This window comes from Monomorium pharaonis, chromosome 11 (assembly GCF_013373865.1).
Source record: "Monomorium pharaonis isolate MP-MQ-018 chromosome 11, ASM1337386v2, whole genome shotgun sequence".
Classification (NCBI taxonomy): Eukaryota; Metazoa; Arthropoda; class Insecta; order Hymenoptera; family Formicidae; genus Monomorium; species Monomorium pharaonis.
This window is the reverse complement of record NC_050477.1, coordinates 14,359,976-14,377,561: the sequence shown is the minus strand read 5'-3', so window position 1 is coordinate 14,377,561 and position 17,586 is coordinate 14,359,976. Positions and strand designations below refer to the sequence as shown.

Genomic DNA, 17,586 nt, shown 5'->3' with positions numbered 1-17,586 from the left:
GGTCTGTGCTCAAGTATGTCCAGATTTATTCATACGTTTCTATATTTGTTTCTTTTATTATATATTTTTAAAACACACACGTACTCACACACATTCTTTTTTTCTTACACGTGTCTATTATCGACACGCATTTGTCGGTACATCTCACCTTGGCCCTGTAAGTCGTTTTCTTTCAGATACTTCTTGAATCACGACCATGAATTAAAACAGCTCTCCCTCCCTTCCGCCCCTGTAAGTGACCTTATCGTATCATAGAACGTTTTTGTAACGTGCATTGACTATCGATCAATCGATATCCGAAGGCTAAAAATTGGTAGAAATATCAAATTTCGATTAAATAAATTGCGACTAATTTATCCAGAAATAAACTTACGAAACAAAAATACACCAATAATTGACGTACGTGACCTCGTGACGTACGTTTCGTAAGTAAGTTAATAATGATGCTGAATTTGCGCAGAATAAAAAAAATAAGAAAATGAATATAATCAATGTAAAAAGGATAAATTAATTACGGTGAAAATATTTCTTATTTTTACAATTCTTAGAGATATTAAACAATTTCATTTAAATAACAACAAAAATTGAATAACTTTTATCAATTTTAATTAACTTTTTGAAAAAGAAAAGAATTAAATTAAATTTTAAATTGGAGGAGAATTACACAGCTGTTTATGCACTATAATTTTATCATAATACAATACGTATTTAAAATGATGTTTTGTATAATAAATTCATACTTGGATCACGTGTGTAATAAAATCTACTTTTCAGACTACTAACGAATGTCACATACATAAGCCGAAATAGCTCAGTTGGGAGAGCGTTAGACTGAAGATCTAAATGTCCCCGGTTCAATCCCGGGTTTCGGCAGGTGCAATTTTTTTTATATTTATTTCTCAGACCTCAACGGAAATAATTATTAATTACTAATAATAATAAGTAAAATAAACAAGAATATGTTAATAATATCATACATAAATGAATAACTATTAAATATAATTCGATCTTGTTCCTCTCTCTCTCTGTGCTCCATCCTATCGGAGCCATACTTTTAAAGTCCAATTATGCCGAGATGCAACTGCAACATTTTTCAGACATTCTGTAAATCAACTTGTAATTGAAGAGTACAATACAATTCCACCGTCTTGAAAAACTTAAGGAGATTGAAGGAAAAAAAGAAAACCCACGTCAGGAACAATTCCTCGAGTTTTATAAGAGAGTAAGTTAACGTTAAGTCTCCTCGATACTTTTTTCCCTCGAAGGCTGCCGTTTCGAATGTCGGGTGCAGTCGTCGTCGCGGCAGGAAGAAGAAGAGAGGACGAAGCGCGACGCGGACGGCCCACACGTCGTGCGCATACTCCCGAGGAGAGACCCGCCGCTGCACCTGCGAGCCGAGGCCGAGGATCGGTCGCAGTTGGACCTTGACTTGCGTGGCGTGAGAATGTCGACCGCTCCTGGCTGCGCTGGCTGCCGCGCGTACGCGTCGTAGGGCGAAGGGCTGCCAGGGGGAGAGCTGCTGTTTTTTTTTCCCCCGCGGCGACGGCGACGGCGTCGGTTCATCCGCGTGCTCCAAGGCCGCTTTCAAGGCCGCCGCGAATGTCAGGGTAGAAAAAGGAAGAGACACGCGGAGGGAGGGAAAACACGCGTCCGAGGCCCTCGTCTCCTATCGGGGGTGGGGGGTGGCGGTGGTAGTCGCGTCGCGAGCTGCCACGAGGTTCACGTGCCTTTCGGCCCGCGATTCGGCGTCCCGATTAACCGGTACCCCCGCGATCATTCCAGAATGATGCTGAGACTCCCGCGGATGCTGCTCGTCGTCGGCTGTCTGCTGCGCTGTCACGTCGCCCGCTCGATAGCCGGTGAGTACGAACGCGAGCACGTACCTTCGCGAGTATACATATGTTTCCCGGTGGAAACACACCTGACGTCTCTTTGTGCTTCCCTAATTGTCTACCGAGCGAGAAAATATGTTATTACGTGCCTCCTGCATTTATTAAAATATTGAAAATGTATTTTATTACGTTTTATTACGTTAATCAAATTGCATTGCAAACACATTTGCAAATACGTTGTCCCTTGTTGTGTTATTACATTTAACACACATCTGAAAAATATAGACGTGCTAATATAGACGTGCACGTGTTGAAATTTGAGAGATGGATTTGATCGCGAAACCAAATCCGATACTATTGGAAAATAAACGTGTATAGAATCATAATTTCGAATGAACGCTCGCAATTGTGCGTGAAATAACACGGCAAGGATTAACTCCAAAATTTTCAATTTCCTGAATATCTGAAAAATATTTAATTAGAATACAGATTATCCTACTGACTAATCTACTGTAATCATTCTTTAAATATTAATAAATTTAATTCTTTAATGCTAATAATAATAATTTTTCTTAAATCAATATATTAAAATATGTGTGGAATACTATGAAGCAATCAATTTCACTTTCACAATTAATAATTAGATAAAATATTTACAAAAAAATAATTTTCCGAAGAAATAAAAAAAATTATTTCTTTCTTGACAAAATCTTTATGTTAAGTTCCACTCATTTCATAATTTTGTGCTTTCTGTTCAGGAAATAATTTTATTTAAAATTTAATTTTAATTTTATTTACAATCTTTTGCTGATAAACAGCAATTGTAAAAAATCTATTTGTGAAAAAACCTGTAAGTTTTTAAAACTATATATACTTTATATTTATTTTTTTTTTTAAACTTTATTTTAAAAACTATAATTATATATACTTATTACATTATTAAATAATTTTAATGTATTGCCAGTTACAAAATGTAACGATAAAAAAATACCAAATAAATCTCGCACCTTGTGACAATTTTAATTTTGATAAGAGTGTTTAATAAATATTGTGCAGTATGTGTAGTAGAGGAAATTAATATACCATACACAAATTTCTCACCATCCAAACTTTTGGCATGTGAAAGAATGGTGTGTGTTCTAAAATATGAGACAAACTATCATATTTTCTAATGTTCTAAAATTAACAGATATTATTTCTTTTTAATTACAGTATTTTTTACATATTAATTTATCTAAAAATTGATGAGTCTTTTTTAAATAGGCGTACAATTATTATTATTATTAATAAATTTAGGAGTTAATTGATAAATTTTCGTTTACTTTATAATAATAAATTATGATATAATTATTTATTTGTTATCATCTATTATTCATTATTTATTTATGCGTAATTATTATAACATTATGCAACAAACAGTTAATAATCGAGAGATGATCTAATATTGACACGAAATTATTAATATTTTCAATGTTTCAGTCTCAAAGGTATTGTCTAGGGGAGAGCAAAAATATTGATTCTTGGCCACTATAACATTGTTAACACCTGAGCGCGAAATAATAGGACAAAATTTAGCACAGATAATACGACATCGGTGGTTGCTGTATGCCGTAGATAAGGTGCTTAACACTGCTGTTCATAATTGCATTTACAAATATATTTTAATTGTGATGATTATAAATTTATAATAGTCGATGCAAACTTAAAATTGCTGACTTCTACTTTATTATGCGTATCTAGTATAGTATAAATAATAGAGATAAAAAGAAAAAAAAGAGAGAGAAGGGAAGAGAATATAATATATTATAAAATTATTTTTTTAAGAATCAAATATGCAGTAAAATTAAGCGGTAAGATATTTCAAAAGTTATTATTTTTAATTATTACTTTAAATCTATTACTGTAATTTATCTTTATACTTAATATTATTTAAAAAATTTTAAAAATTAAGAAATATTTTGGAGAGGTATTTGGACAATTGAAGGATTTTAATATTAATTTGATCTGCGTATAAAGAATACAATTTACAGATGCTTTGAATAAATTAGTTTGATCATTAATACCGTATTAATGACAAGATGAACTGTAATAACAATTATATTGAATCAACACATTTTAATTGCAGACCATACCTTATCCATTGATTAATTTTGTGCAATGCTGGTAGCGGGAAGAGGTAAAGGGCAATGGGAATAAAGCAACGCAGTTGATTTGCTGAATTAATGACGCTTTAGCGGACACCTCGCTAACGAGGAGCCATTGTTCATGATTTCAAAAGAATCTTCGAATGACCATCGTGTTAGCCCAAGAACCAATTCGTTAAATAGATAAAGGACTGGGTCGTTACATTTTTCCGTTAACAACATGTAGAATATCAATTTAATTGGCACGCATGTAAGTTATGCTCGCTAATACGTATACCGAATGTATGAAACATTATTATTATTTGAGTAAAACATTGTTGTCAATTAAATATTAACGTTTTTATCCGAATGCAGTCTCATATTATTGTATAATAATATACAATATGTATAACAACGTAACAATGGTCTGAAAATAATACAGAAATATATAGAATAATACTTGTGAATTAAATAAAATGCGCTTTTATTTAATTTACAGGCGTTATTCGAATTAAAAATTGTGTAAGTCAGAATTACGTATATTACATCCACTTTTTTTCATAAACAATTTAAATATCAAATAGTAATTTAAATTGGAATCAATTATCTAGTTAATCTATATCTACACATTCATACTATATCTATGTATAGACGCCTCAAATTATTTAAATAACATCAAAGCAGTCTTAACAAACAAACGTTCTAAATTCATATTTATATAAATTTACCATAAGCATTTACCATAAGCACATAAATAAAAATAAAATAATTTTCTTTTAATTGCTTAATACATTATAAATTTTTTTAATTAAAAAATCTATCTGTGTATATGTGCGTGCGTGCGTGTGTGTGTGTGTGCGTAAAATACTTGAATTTTCAAATACTTACAAATGCTATAGAATATATAGAATTTTAGAACCGTAATGTTCCACAGCTTAATTATTTGATAAATTCCGATAAATGTTTCTCGATTATACCAAATACAAAAAATATCAGGTTATCTATCTGTGGTTATTTGTTTATTGATATATTTGTATATATCGACACACACACACACACAAACACATACATTCTGTATAATATGTTACGACATATGTACGGGCATTTAAGAATCTAATTAAAAAAGCTCTTGTCAAACATGGTTAGGAACAAAAGGAATTTTTTGAATAAAGATCCTCCACGCTCATATAACGACTTGCACAGTCGTAACGAGTCGCAAGAATAGTAGAAAAGAAAAATCCAAGTCGCGCTCATTACTTTGCGTTCGTTTGCGGTAACTCAGCCCTGTAATTTGCCCTAGAAAATGCGCTGCATTTAATTCAGGATTCGTGCAATAAACTTTCAATTTTATGGTCTATGACAACAAATATATACAAAATAACAATTAAGTAGTTATTAAAATTAAATAAACTGGTATTTTTGTAACCAAAAAAATAGATGGTACGAAATAGATTAAACTGTCCTGAGGTAAAAATCCAATACTTCTTTATAAACCTGTCAAAGTAAACATTATTAAAAGTTAAAAATTTATCTTCTTCATAATAATTATCAAGATTCAATTTATGCAAATTTTATTATGTGACATTTCAGTTTAATAATTTTTTAAAAAAGATTTATTGGAGATATTTAATTTATTTCAAAGAGCTTAAAATTTAAAAAAACAATATTGTTGCTATTTCTAATGTTTTCCCAAAAAAAACTCGTAAAAAAATTCGTGACACTTTTCATGCATAGAGACAATAACGTTCTTATTTCACGTTAAATAACGGATATTGTATAAGCAAAGTAAAAGACTGCTTCAAAAGACATCTTTTGTATACATCACAAATGCTTTATCATATAAAGTACCAATTTTAACGTACTTTGTTGAGTATATTTATGCATCAAAATAACACAAAATCTAACAGTTCAGTATAATCATTTGTATGCATACAAATTTTTGGTACATATATTTGTTTCATATATGTAGAATATTAAACATATATAGGATTAAAAATAATAAATATAATAAATATAATAATACAATAATATTGTTGCAGATTATATAAACACATAATGTAATATAATATTATACAATATTAAACAAACCTATACTATTACATATTTATATTTAAAATATTTATATTTCAAGCTACACGTAAATATTTAAACGTAATAGTCTTTCTGAATAAATTAAAATTATTGTAAAGAAATATATTATAAATATAATAAGATATATCTCATAAATATCTTTGTAGTGCTGTTTGTATACATACAGCTCTTATTCGCTCATTTATCTATTGATGAATTTACTAATCGTTTATCTATAATTTTGATATCACAGATAATTAAAGATCGCAAATACCTTCTGTTTACAAAGCGGCAAGTACTATCCTTTTTATCCTGTTAACATCCTACACGATTGATTAGTGCCGTCATTTCACAACTCATTGTTGGATACAACATTTATTTGTTTGCGCGACGTGCCCCTACGTTCTTCGAGTATCGATCTCTTGTCTTGTTCGTTTACCTATACCAAGCTTTGTATCTCTTTACATTCGTCGCTTCGCGATACACAGTATCTCACCATCTGCATGGGAAACCCACGATCAATATGTGTCCTTTGGGATATAGGTACTTCGATCAGCGTGAAGTGCCGTTTTTTTTTTAAGATACAGAATTAAAGAAATAAAAGCTATATCTGATAATTATATCGAATTGAGGGAAAAAGCTTGTAGCAGTTTAATTTTAGAAAAGTATATAATATTAATTATTTAATAACGTAGCTTTTTTAAGTGTTTACTTTTATTATTTAAAATATTATTTTCAGAAGAATTATAACGCTTTACAACGGTGAACGCTCTACAATTGATAAAATTGGCCGAGGCTACGCCAATTTGGTTAGTTCGATCTTACTCGATCGAATGACCGTCCGATGAACTTTTGCGACTGTCTAAAATAATGACCTAATATACAAATAGTTCTCACCGAGCAAGGTGAAATATCTTAGCTTTAATATGGACACGCGATGACATTATTTCACAATTATACGAGTATACGAAATTGTTACGAGTATAACTAAAAAAAGTTGGATCTAATAGAAAATCATAAATAATTTCTACAATATTTTATTAAATAATCTACCTTACCAGATCGTGAAAGTCGAAGAATATAAAAATATTAATTTTTGTATTTGTCTTTGTTTCTAAAATCTTCCTAAATTCTTCCTACAATCAGATATTTTTAATAGATTTCGATCATCTAATATGAGTCATACAAAATACCTGAGTTTAAAAAAGTGTGAAGACTACACTGTGTCAATTTTTTTTCATATTTAGGACAATTTTTTTCATCTTTAGGATAAAAGACTCAAAAGATTATTTTCGTAAAACTGGATTTTAGGTCACGATATACCTTAAGACATGAAAGCATGTCGTGCTTGCTCTAATTATGAAATTGGGTTGTTGAAACACATGAGCTCGAGTACATTTCCATGAGCGAATTCAATTAAAACGAGCGTATAATTTTGCACAATTTCGTTGTTAGTGAAATGCGTCACGCTAGTAATCGACAAATTGCACGGCAATTGTGATTAGAGACTAACGAGTGAGTTAAAATAATTATCTCTTTGAGATAATTTGGCTAAGGAAGAAAATTTATTAAAGCAGCAGCTAAAAGAAGTAATCCTTCAGCCATGTTGATGATCTTGTATTTATAATTTTGATTGTAGCACCTGCAAAAGCGACAAGTCTGGCTTTATTGGATGAAAATGATATTACTCTTCGAGATGACAGTGATGACGTCACAACAGAGGAGCCGTCTCTCAAAAAATGCATTGTCGACGGAAACTTCTATTCTCATAGCCAAACGGTAACGACAAAATATACTGAAGATTTTCAATAGAGAAAATCTCTTTTCAGTACAAATAAATCTTTTCAGTACAAATAAATCTTTTCAGTACAAGAAATGGAGAAATAGATATTATAGTGTTGATATTTCTAAATCATTACAAAAATTACTAAAAAATTAAATCAAAAAATTTAAGAGTAGTAATAATAATAAATTTTTTTGTATTTTACATAAAAGATTTTATATCATATAAGATTTTGTACATTTATAAATAAAAATTATTTCTCTGCTTTTCTTTCTCTCTACATTCCTTTCTTTCTTAAATCACACTTTCTTTTTAAATTTTAAGGAAATGAAGAATTGTCATTTATCACATTTAAAATAATCCTATAACTTTTTCAAATCAGAATCCTATATTACAGAATATTATAAATCTCAGTTAAAATAATTCTAAAATTAATATAAGTGAATAAATTATTGTGTAATACATTTGATTTCTTAAAGTTTTGTTCGTAAAAATATATTTTTTTACAATTTATAACTTAAACATTTTCGACATCTCAATAGTAAGAAAAATTCTATTTAAAATTAACAAAAAATTAAAAGATAATGTAAATACGAGGAGTGAAATCAATTTGTATTTATATTATCTTAATATAATGATCAACTGACGTATTGAATTTTGTTATTTTTCTTTTTCTCATATCTTTCTCACTAATGTCTTACTAAACGCACCACATTTTTCTTTTCAGATACCGACGCATGACTCGAATTCGCATTGCCTGTGCGTCGTCGGCGAAGTTTACTGCTGGTGGCAGAATTATAATTCGAATACCGCCTCGTCGCTCAGCCCGTCTTCTCTGCGATCGACCGCGGTGGAAAGCAATTACACTTCATCCCTGGGAATGAGTACGGACATTGTGGACAGCTTCGAGGCTTCCGGAAATTTTGATTCGTCGGTTAGCCAACAAGGACACATAGAAATTAATATCACTCTTTCAACTACAACGCCTTCCGTACCGACCACTTGTCTCGTGATGGGTATTAATTAAATTTTCCTTCTTATATCAACATTTTTATGTCAATAATCTTCAGTGCCTCTTATTATGAACTATATAATTTAATTACATATATGATTTAGAAAGCATAAATGTCATAATATATACGCTACTTATTTATTTAATTAAACTTAATAGATTTCTCTGGAGGCATTTTCATTCCAACGTGAAGTTTTATTACACCATAATTATTATAAATCTTTAAAAATTTATTTAAAATTTACTTTGTACCTTACGTTGTCTTAGTATGCAATGCACCTTTAATATTCACAGTATCTCGACGCAAGATAAAAGCATGAGTTTTCATATACCTTAAACGCCTATATATCTTCTTTCATAAAAGCCGCATGTACATATATTACATATACGGTTCCGACCTTTCGCGAAATTCGTATATGTACCATGAGACTTGAATTATAGGAAGGGAGTATCGACAGGGTGAGACACTACCACACTCAACGGGGAACTGTGTCGAATGCAGCTGCGGCTCCGAAGGCCGCATCGAATGCTCGCCGAGAGATTGTGTGGAACTGCAACCCGAGATATTAGTCGCACCTGATAAACCCGAAGTACCCGACGGCGATTTCGAAGTTTTCAACTTAGCGCGGGATTGGGATATCGACGAAAATTTCTAAAGTATCTGATAACGAGTCGTACAAACTTGTCCGGTTCTGATTGCTGCGATGTTATTAACGTTGTCAAAAGGCCAACTAATCATTTAATTAAACACGGCTTCAAGAACTATTTAAAGGACAGATTTTCGCAAAGGAAAATGGATTTCCAAGGGTAAGTTAATTCTAAAATATAACTACAAGATGAAACTCGGAATAAATGGAACAAAAAAAAAAAGAAAGAAATAGAGCTGGCATTTATTGATTGGCGTGAATAATTGAGTAACATTTAATATCAAATTTTCTGCAATATTTATCTTAAATATAATTTTAGTTAAATAATAAAATAATTTGATTATGAGATTGTAGATTGTAGAATTTGCGCAAGATAATTTTTGAAACATTAGACGCTCTTCTTTCATCACAAGGAAGAATTATTTTCTTTCGATCGGAGGATGTGCCTTCAATTATTTGTCTTACATCACGGATGTAATCAAAACGGCGTAGAAGGCATAGTCCTAAAGTATCTAGTCTAGATTTTTTTATAAAATCTTCGAGTGAGAAAAAAAGCCTATCCATAATTGAAATATTTTTTATGTAGAATATGTAGATGGATCTCATTAAGATCTCTTAAATCCTAGTAGACTGAATACACAGACTTAAACTGATAAATTAATATGCATCTATTTTATTAGCTGTAAAAGGTAGATCTTGTTATATTTTCTATTTAAATATTATGTAAAATGCCTTTATTTAATTTTGTTCGATTTAGATTCAATTTATAAGTCTGATAATAATTTAACTAATCGAAAATTCGTATCTATATAGATTCGATATAAGAATTTTTTGGTAGACGACGGCCTATATAATCCATAAATTAGTCATAACACATGTACGTCAGCCCGCCTTGTGTACGTGTGAAAGATGATATTAATGAGCTTAGTCATTACCAATCGATCACAATAATAAAAGATTTAACAATACTCTTTGTTATACCTCATATCCAAATAGATGCATAATCAAATATTGTAGTGAAGATCGTGTTATTTATATCACAATATATACAATAATTACACATATATATACAATGTGTAAAAGGATATATGTACTCATACATACGTATTTACTGTAGAATAACGCCAGTAATGAATAATGGAAATCCCTTGTTACAATAGTTACTTGATACGTATAAAAGTTTGAACAGTAATAAAATTGTAGGGTCGGAAAGTTGCACCAATAAGAGAGAAAGAAAGCATTTAACAAGCCCTTAACATACCCCAATATATACATATATATATATATACACAATATATATTATATATATCTTTATACGCGTATATAAATATCATATATCTGATATTTACTATTATACTATATTATATATTACATCAAAATGTGGAGTAATATATAATATTTTAATTATAATTGATCATATCATACAAAAAACCCAAGTATTAAAAAAAATATCATTATATGTAATGTGCAATTAAGATTACAGTCAAATCTCCGTATTTTTAGCATATTTGGACCAAATAATCTTCTTCCCTCTTCTTAACTTTCATCCTCTCAAATCCTACTTTTATTTTTTAATAACAGATACATAAAATGAAAATATCTCGATTATGCGCGTAATGATATTTTTATTTTTTAGGCATATGTGGTTAAATAAATAATACAAAATAGCAAGCAGAAACGGCACAAGAAAAAATGTTAAAAATATGAAAATTATCAAAATAAAAATTCCGAGGCAAAGAATAAAGAGGCAAAGAATAGTAATATTAAGAATACGGAGGTTCGACTGCATTCAATAAAACTACAGTTTTATAGGCAAACCGCGATGTTTACTTTTATAACATAGTTTTTGAGTTCAATTTTGTAAATATTTCCTAGCTGGTTTTTTGAAGGTTGTGTACTCCCTAATGTACAAAACAGTTGCATCGTCTGAGTACCGTTTTTGTAAAAACAACAGTGATATAGTAATTTATAAGCAACTTTGTTAATGTTAAACTTATATAGAAGAATTTGTAGAATGTTTTTTTATCATTCCGAGAAATTATTTTTCAACGTGAATTGTATCGAAATGATCGAGTTCAATATTCTTTTTCATGACTGAGGAACCACGCAATACGTAAAAGTGACGATAGGATTGCATAATTATATACTTTTGCAACGACAAGAAATTGATTGTTTATAAATAATTAGACAGCTAAATATTCTCCGAACGTATACTTTATGAAGGTATTTTGTCTACGAGTTTACAAGAATTTAGATCCAGAGAGTTCCTTCATAACGACTCTGATTATTGCTATTGATTTTAAAAATTAAAATATAAAATTGTAATATGAAATAACACATTTACTTTTTAATATTTATTCTTAATTGAAGGAACGGATAAATATATGCATGCAAAAATTAAATTTCGCGCTTTCTTGTCTCTATTAATTTTTAAAATGTTAATAATTCTAACGAAAAATAAAACAGAAGTAAAACAAGTAGAACAAATACTGTGAAATCACGAACCATTCTTTGCATCTGAGATATCTGATTTAAAACTTTCAATCTATCAAATATTAATTTGGAAATAATTTTTTACACAATTTTAAAAATTATTTTTTTGTTAAAAAAATTGATATAAAATTTAAATTAATTTTATTTACTTAGTTTTTATTAAAAACAATACTTCTCCGTTTTATCTACTTGTTCCTTCAGTTATTATTAATGATTCAGTTATTAGTAATGTTTATGAACAAAATAATTACAATAACACTCATGCAACGTTTGTATTATTAGAAAAGAAAGTATAAATAGTAAAAAGAAAATAATATTTTTGAAAATTCCTCTATACAAGGATTAGTTATAGTTAAAAATTAGTTATAAAATTAGTTATAGAATAACTTCCAATTATTGACAATCCTCATTCGTTGAATCCATCATGATATAAAACCTAAACGTAAATTCTGTCAATATTTTGAACATATAAAAATATAGTAAAACAATATTTTATTTTAAATGTAAACATGTTTAGAAATTACAAAAGAGACCTCTAATTTATACAAGGCTTACATAAGTTTAAAAAAATGTTTTTGTAATTTTTAAGAAATAACTTATAAATTATTCAAAATTGCTCTTTTTATTTTTATGACGTATTTTGAGTAACTAATTGCTGTAATTTTTAACTAAATATTGACTATTTCTTAATTTTGCTTCTTACGATATAATAATTCATAACTTATCTTTTTTCAAGTCCCTTGCTTTTTTATTATATCTCACAGTTTGCAAGAAATTTAAATCAGAACTGCCGAAAGGACGATCTTTAATAAAAACCATTTCTACTCGTCATCATACATTTGCAACACTTTGGATTGTACTTATCATTTGTATGTCATTAATAAATTTATTGACAGAATACAATATTATGTATGGTATCCTTTTTCATGTATAAAAATCTGTAAATTTTTTAGAAAATTTCTCGTAAGACAAAAATGGCACATCATCGCGGGACCATTTTAATGAAAATAAGTAGACCATCCATTATTGATTTCGTTCACACTTATAATAATGATCTCGTACGTCTTCCAGTTATCTAACATGGAATTGTATCTATATATAGTGTTCCTGCGATTATACACATGTCTTCATAGAAAAATTGTATTCCAAATAAAGAAAAATCTCATGACACCACGTGTGGATATTTATATTTCCGTCTTACACATAATAATATACATATATTATAGTAATCTTTATTTTTTTACAATATTATGTTTTTTATATGTTATTAGATGCTTTAAAATATATGTAAAGAAGATTTGCCGCATAGAAACCTGTTTAAAATTTTGAAATTTTGAAATTAATTTTTTTTTTTAATACTTCGATTGACTCCCAAGGTTTGGTTTTATTGAGTTTAATCTAGTGTATCATTTTGCTTTATTATTCCTTAATTTTTTTAAATTTACATTGTTTTTTAATGTCTTAATTTTAGTATTAAAATTATAAAATTATTTTTAATGGAATAAATCAAACGAAAAAGAAACCTTTACTAAACCTTTGCGAAAGTTTATGCTTCACTCACAAGGGAAGCTCGCAAACTCGAAAATTCAGATTTTAATGAATTTAGAAATTTGTAGTTGGTGCCCAAAAACGGTTTGAAAGGGTAAAACCACCCTTCAAAGTTGAGACGATTTTTGCGGTTTTTCGATTTATGTCGTAAATTAAACAAAATATAAAAAAATGTTTTATACGAAAGTTTTACAGTATAAATACCTTTATTTAACTATGCTATTTATTTAAAAAAATTTTTTTTTAATTTTTTTTCGAAAAATGAATAGCGTAGTTAAATGGAGGTATTTATGCTGTAAAACTTTTGTATGAAACATTTTTTAATATTTTGTTTAGTTTACGAGATATATCAAAAAACCGCAAAAATGTCTCAACTTTGAAGGGTTTTACTCCTTCAAATCGTTTTTGGGCACCAACTAAAAATTTCTAAATTCATGTATTCACCCCCTCTACATTTATGCCAAATTTCATTAAAATCAGAATTTTCGGGTTCTCGCGAGGTTCCCTTGTCTGAAAAATTCATCATTTTCCACAATCGTGATGAATTTTTACAATACACAGAGTGTTGTAAAAAATAATTTCTGCAATAGGCTGACGATTGCGGAAAATAATGAATTTTTGCAATACACAAAGAGTTGTAAAAAATAATTTCTGCAATAGGCTGACCATTGCGGAAAATAATTATTGAATTTTTACAATACACAGAGGATTGTAAAAAATAATTTCTGCAATAGGCTGACAATTGCAGAAAATATCGAATTTTTACAATACACAGAGTGTTGTAAAAATTATTTTCTGCAATAGGCTGACAATTGCATAAAATATCGAATTTTTACAATACACAGAGCATTGTAAAAATTATTTTCTGCAATAGGCTGACAATTGCATAAAATATCGAATTTTTACAATACACAGAGCATTGTAAAAATTATTTTCTGCAATAGGCTGACAATTGCATAAAATATCGAATTTTTACAATACACAGAGCATTGTAAAAATTATTTTCTGCAATAGGCTGACAATTGCATAAAATATCGAATTTTTACAATACACAGAGCATTGTAAAAATTATTTTCTGCAATAGGCTGACAATTGCATAAAATATCGAATTTTTACAATACACAGAGTGTTGCAGAAAATATCGAATTTTTACAATACACAGAGCATTGTAAAAATTATTTTCTGCAATAGATTGACAATTGCAGAAAATATCGAAATTTTACAATACACAGAGCATTGTAAAAATTAATTTTCGCAATAGGCTGACAATTGCAGAAAATATCAAATTTTTACAATACACAGAGTGTTGTAAAAATTATTTTCTGCAATAGGCTGACAATTGCATAAAATATCGAATTTTTACAATACACAGAGCATTGTAAAAATTATTTTCTGCAATAGGCTGACAATTGCATAAAATATCGAATTTTTACAATACACAGAGTGTTGCAGAAAATATCGAATTTTTACAATACACAGAGCATTGTAAAAATTATTTTCTGCAATAGGCTGACAATTGCATAAAATATCGAATTTTTACAATACACAGAGTGTTGCAGAAAATATCGAATTTTTACAATACACACAGCATTGTAAAAATTATTTTCTGCAATAGGCTGACAATTGCAAAAAATATATAATTTTTACAATACACAGAGCATTGTAAAAATTAATTTTCGCAATAGGCTGACAATTGCATAAAATATCGAATTTTTACAATACACAGAGCATTGTAAAAATTATTTTCTGCAATAGGCTGACAATTGCATAAAATATCGAATTTTTACAATACACAGAGTGTTGCAGAAAATATCGAATTTTTACAATACACAGAGCATTGTAAAAATTATTTTCTGCAATAGATTGACAATTGCAGAAAATATCGAAATTTTACAATACACAGAGCATTGTAAAAATTAATTTTCGCAATAGGCTGACAATTGCAGAAAATATCAAATTTTTACAATACACAGAGTGTTGTAAAAATTATTTTCTGCAATAGGCTGACAATTGCATAAAATATCGAATTTTTACAATACACAGAGTGTTGCAGAAAATATCGAATTTTTACAATACACAGAGCATTATAAAAATTATTTTCTGCAATAGGTTGACAATTGCAGAAAATATCGAATTTTTACAATACACAGAGTGTTGTAAAAAATAATTTCTGCAATAGGCTGACAATTGCAGAAAATATCGAATTTTTACAATACACAGAATGTTGTAAAAAATAATTTCTGCAATAGGCTGACAATTGCAGAAAATATTGAATTTTTACAATACACAGAGTGTTGTAAAAAATAATTTCTGCAATAGGCTGACCATTGCGGAAAATAATTATTGAATTTTTACAATACACAGAGGATTGTAAAAAATAATTTCTGCAATAGGCTGACCATTGCGGAAAATAATTATTGAATTTTTACAATACACAGAGGATTGTAAAAAATAATTTCTGCAATAAGCTGACCATTGCGGAAAATAATTATTGAATTTTTACAATACACAGAGAATTGTAAAAAATAATTTCTGCGATAGGCTGACAATTGCAGAAAATATCGAATTTTTACAATACACAGAGTGTTGTAAAAAATAATTTCTGCAATAGGCTGACCATTGCGGAAAATAATTATTGAATTTTTACAATACACAGAGGATTGTAAAAAATAATTTCTGCAATAGGCTGACCATTGCGGAAAATAATTATTGAATTTTTACAATACACAGAGGATTGTAAAAAATAATTTCTGCAATAAGCTGACCATTGCGGAAAATAATTATTGAATTTTTACAATACACAGAGAATTGTAAAAAATAATTTCTGCGATAGGCTGACAATTGCAGAAAATATCGAATTTTTACAATACACAGAGTGTTGTAAAAAATAATTTCTGCAATAGGCTGACAATTGCAGAAAATATCGAATTTTTACAATACACAGAGTGTTGTAAAAAATAATTTCTGCAATAGGCTGACAATTGCAGAAAATATCAAATTTTTACAATACACAGAATGTTGTAAAAAATAATTTCTGCAATAGGCTGACAATTGCAGAAAATATTGAATTTTTACAATACACAGAGTGTTGTAAAAAATAATTTCTGCAATAGGCTGACCATTACGGAAAATAATTATTAAATTTTTACAATACACAGAGGATTGTAAAAAATAATTTCTGCAATAAGCTGACCATTGCGGAAAATAATTATTGAATTTTTACAATACACAGAGGATTGTAAAAAATAATTTCTGCAATAGGCTGACGATTGCGGAAAATATTGAATTTTTACAATACACAGAGTGTTGTAAAAAATAATTTTTGCAATAGGCTGACGATTGCGGAAAATAATGAATTTTTACAATACTCTGACAAGGGAACCTTTTGAGAACCCGTAAATTCTGATTTTAATAGTTAAATAAAGGTATTTATACTGTAAAACTTTCCTATAAAACATTTTTGTATATTTTGTTTAATTTACGACATATATCGAAAAATCGCAAAAATTGTCTCAACTTTGAAGGGTGGTTTCACCCCTTCAAACCGTTTTTGGGCACCAACTAAAAATTTCTAAATTCATGTATTCACCCCCTCTACATTTATGCCAAGTTTCATTAAAATCTGAATTTTCGAGTTCGCGAGGTTCCCTTGTTAGATATAAAGTGACGGCAGTCAAAGTATTAAATTACATAATATCACATTTCAAATTTTGAATATTCCGAGAACAGGTCATATACTTTTTATGTTATCACGTTACATTATCGAGACGTAGGTGCGTCAAATATTAGGAATACGCCAAAGTGCGCAGTCGAGTCTTTCAATGCGATTATCAACTTTACATTTGATTACTCTTCCACAACCGAGAATTTCTAAGCATATCGAAACGTCAGCTGTTTATCGAAGTGAATATTTCGCGCGGCTTATTTATTCAAAGAAATCGAAGTAAAAAAATTATATAGATTATCATTTTATTGTGATAAATATCAAAGCTTGTTACAGTATTGCTTATCACGCTTGAACGTAATTATTTTTATTGTCCAACAAAATTTTTTTTAGATCTGCATTTATATAGCTAAA

The 17,586-nt window shown here is 29.1% G+C and overlaps 1 protein-coding gene and 1 non-coding gene across 2 annotated transcripts; both read left to right on the top strand.

Moving 5' to 3' along the window:
• Positions 1 to 800: 800 nt before the first annotated feature.
• Trnaf-gaa lies at positions 801 to 873 on the top strand. Its single transcript has one exon. It is a non-coding gene; the product is annotated as a tRNA-Phe (tRNA).
• Positions 874 to 1,444: 571 nt separating this feature from the next.
• Positions 1,445 to 13,130, top strand: LOC105833142. The gene is made up of 4 exons (XM_012674624.3): positions 1,445 to 1,859; positions 7,665 to 7,804; positions 8,536 to 8,824; positions 9,262 to 13,130. The coding sequence occupies exons 1-4, from the start codon at positions 1,784 to 1,786 to the stop codon at positions 9,474 to 9,476; spliced, it is 720 nt and encodes a 239-aa protein (XP_012530078.2). The 5' UTR covers positions 1,445 to 1,783; the 3' UTR covers positions 9,477 to 13,130.
• Positions 13,131 to 17,586: the final 4,456 nt, after the last annotated feature.

Excerpts from the sequence above, each read along its gene's own strand:
- LOC105833142 (XM_012674624.3), top strand. The coding sequence starts at position 1,784 with ATGATGCTGAGACTCCCGCGGATGCTGCTCGTCGTCGGCTGTCTGCTG. Across the intron at positions 7,805-8,535 it reads TCTATTCTCATAGCCAAACG|ATACCGACGCATGACTCGAA; the intron begins GTAACGACAAAA and ends TTTTCTTTTCAG. Across the intron at positions 8,825-9,261 it reads GACCACTTGTCTCGTGATGG|GAAGGGAGTATCGACAGGGT; the intron begins GTATTAATTAAA and ends CTTGAATTATAG.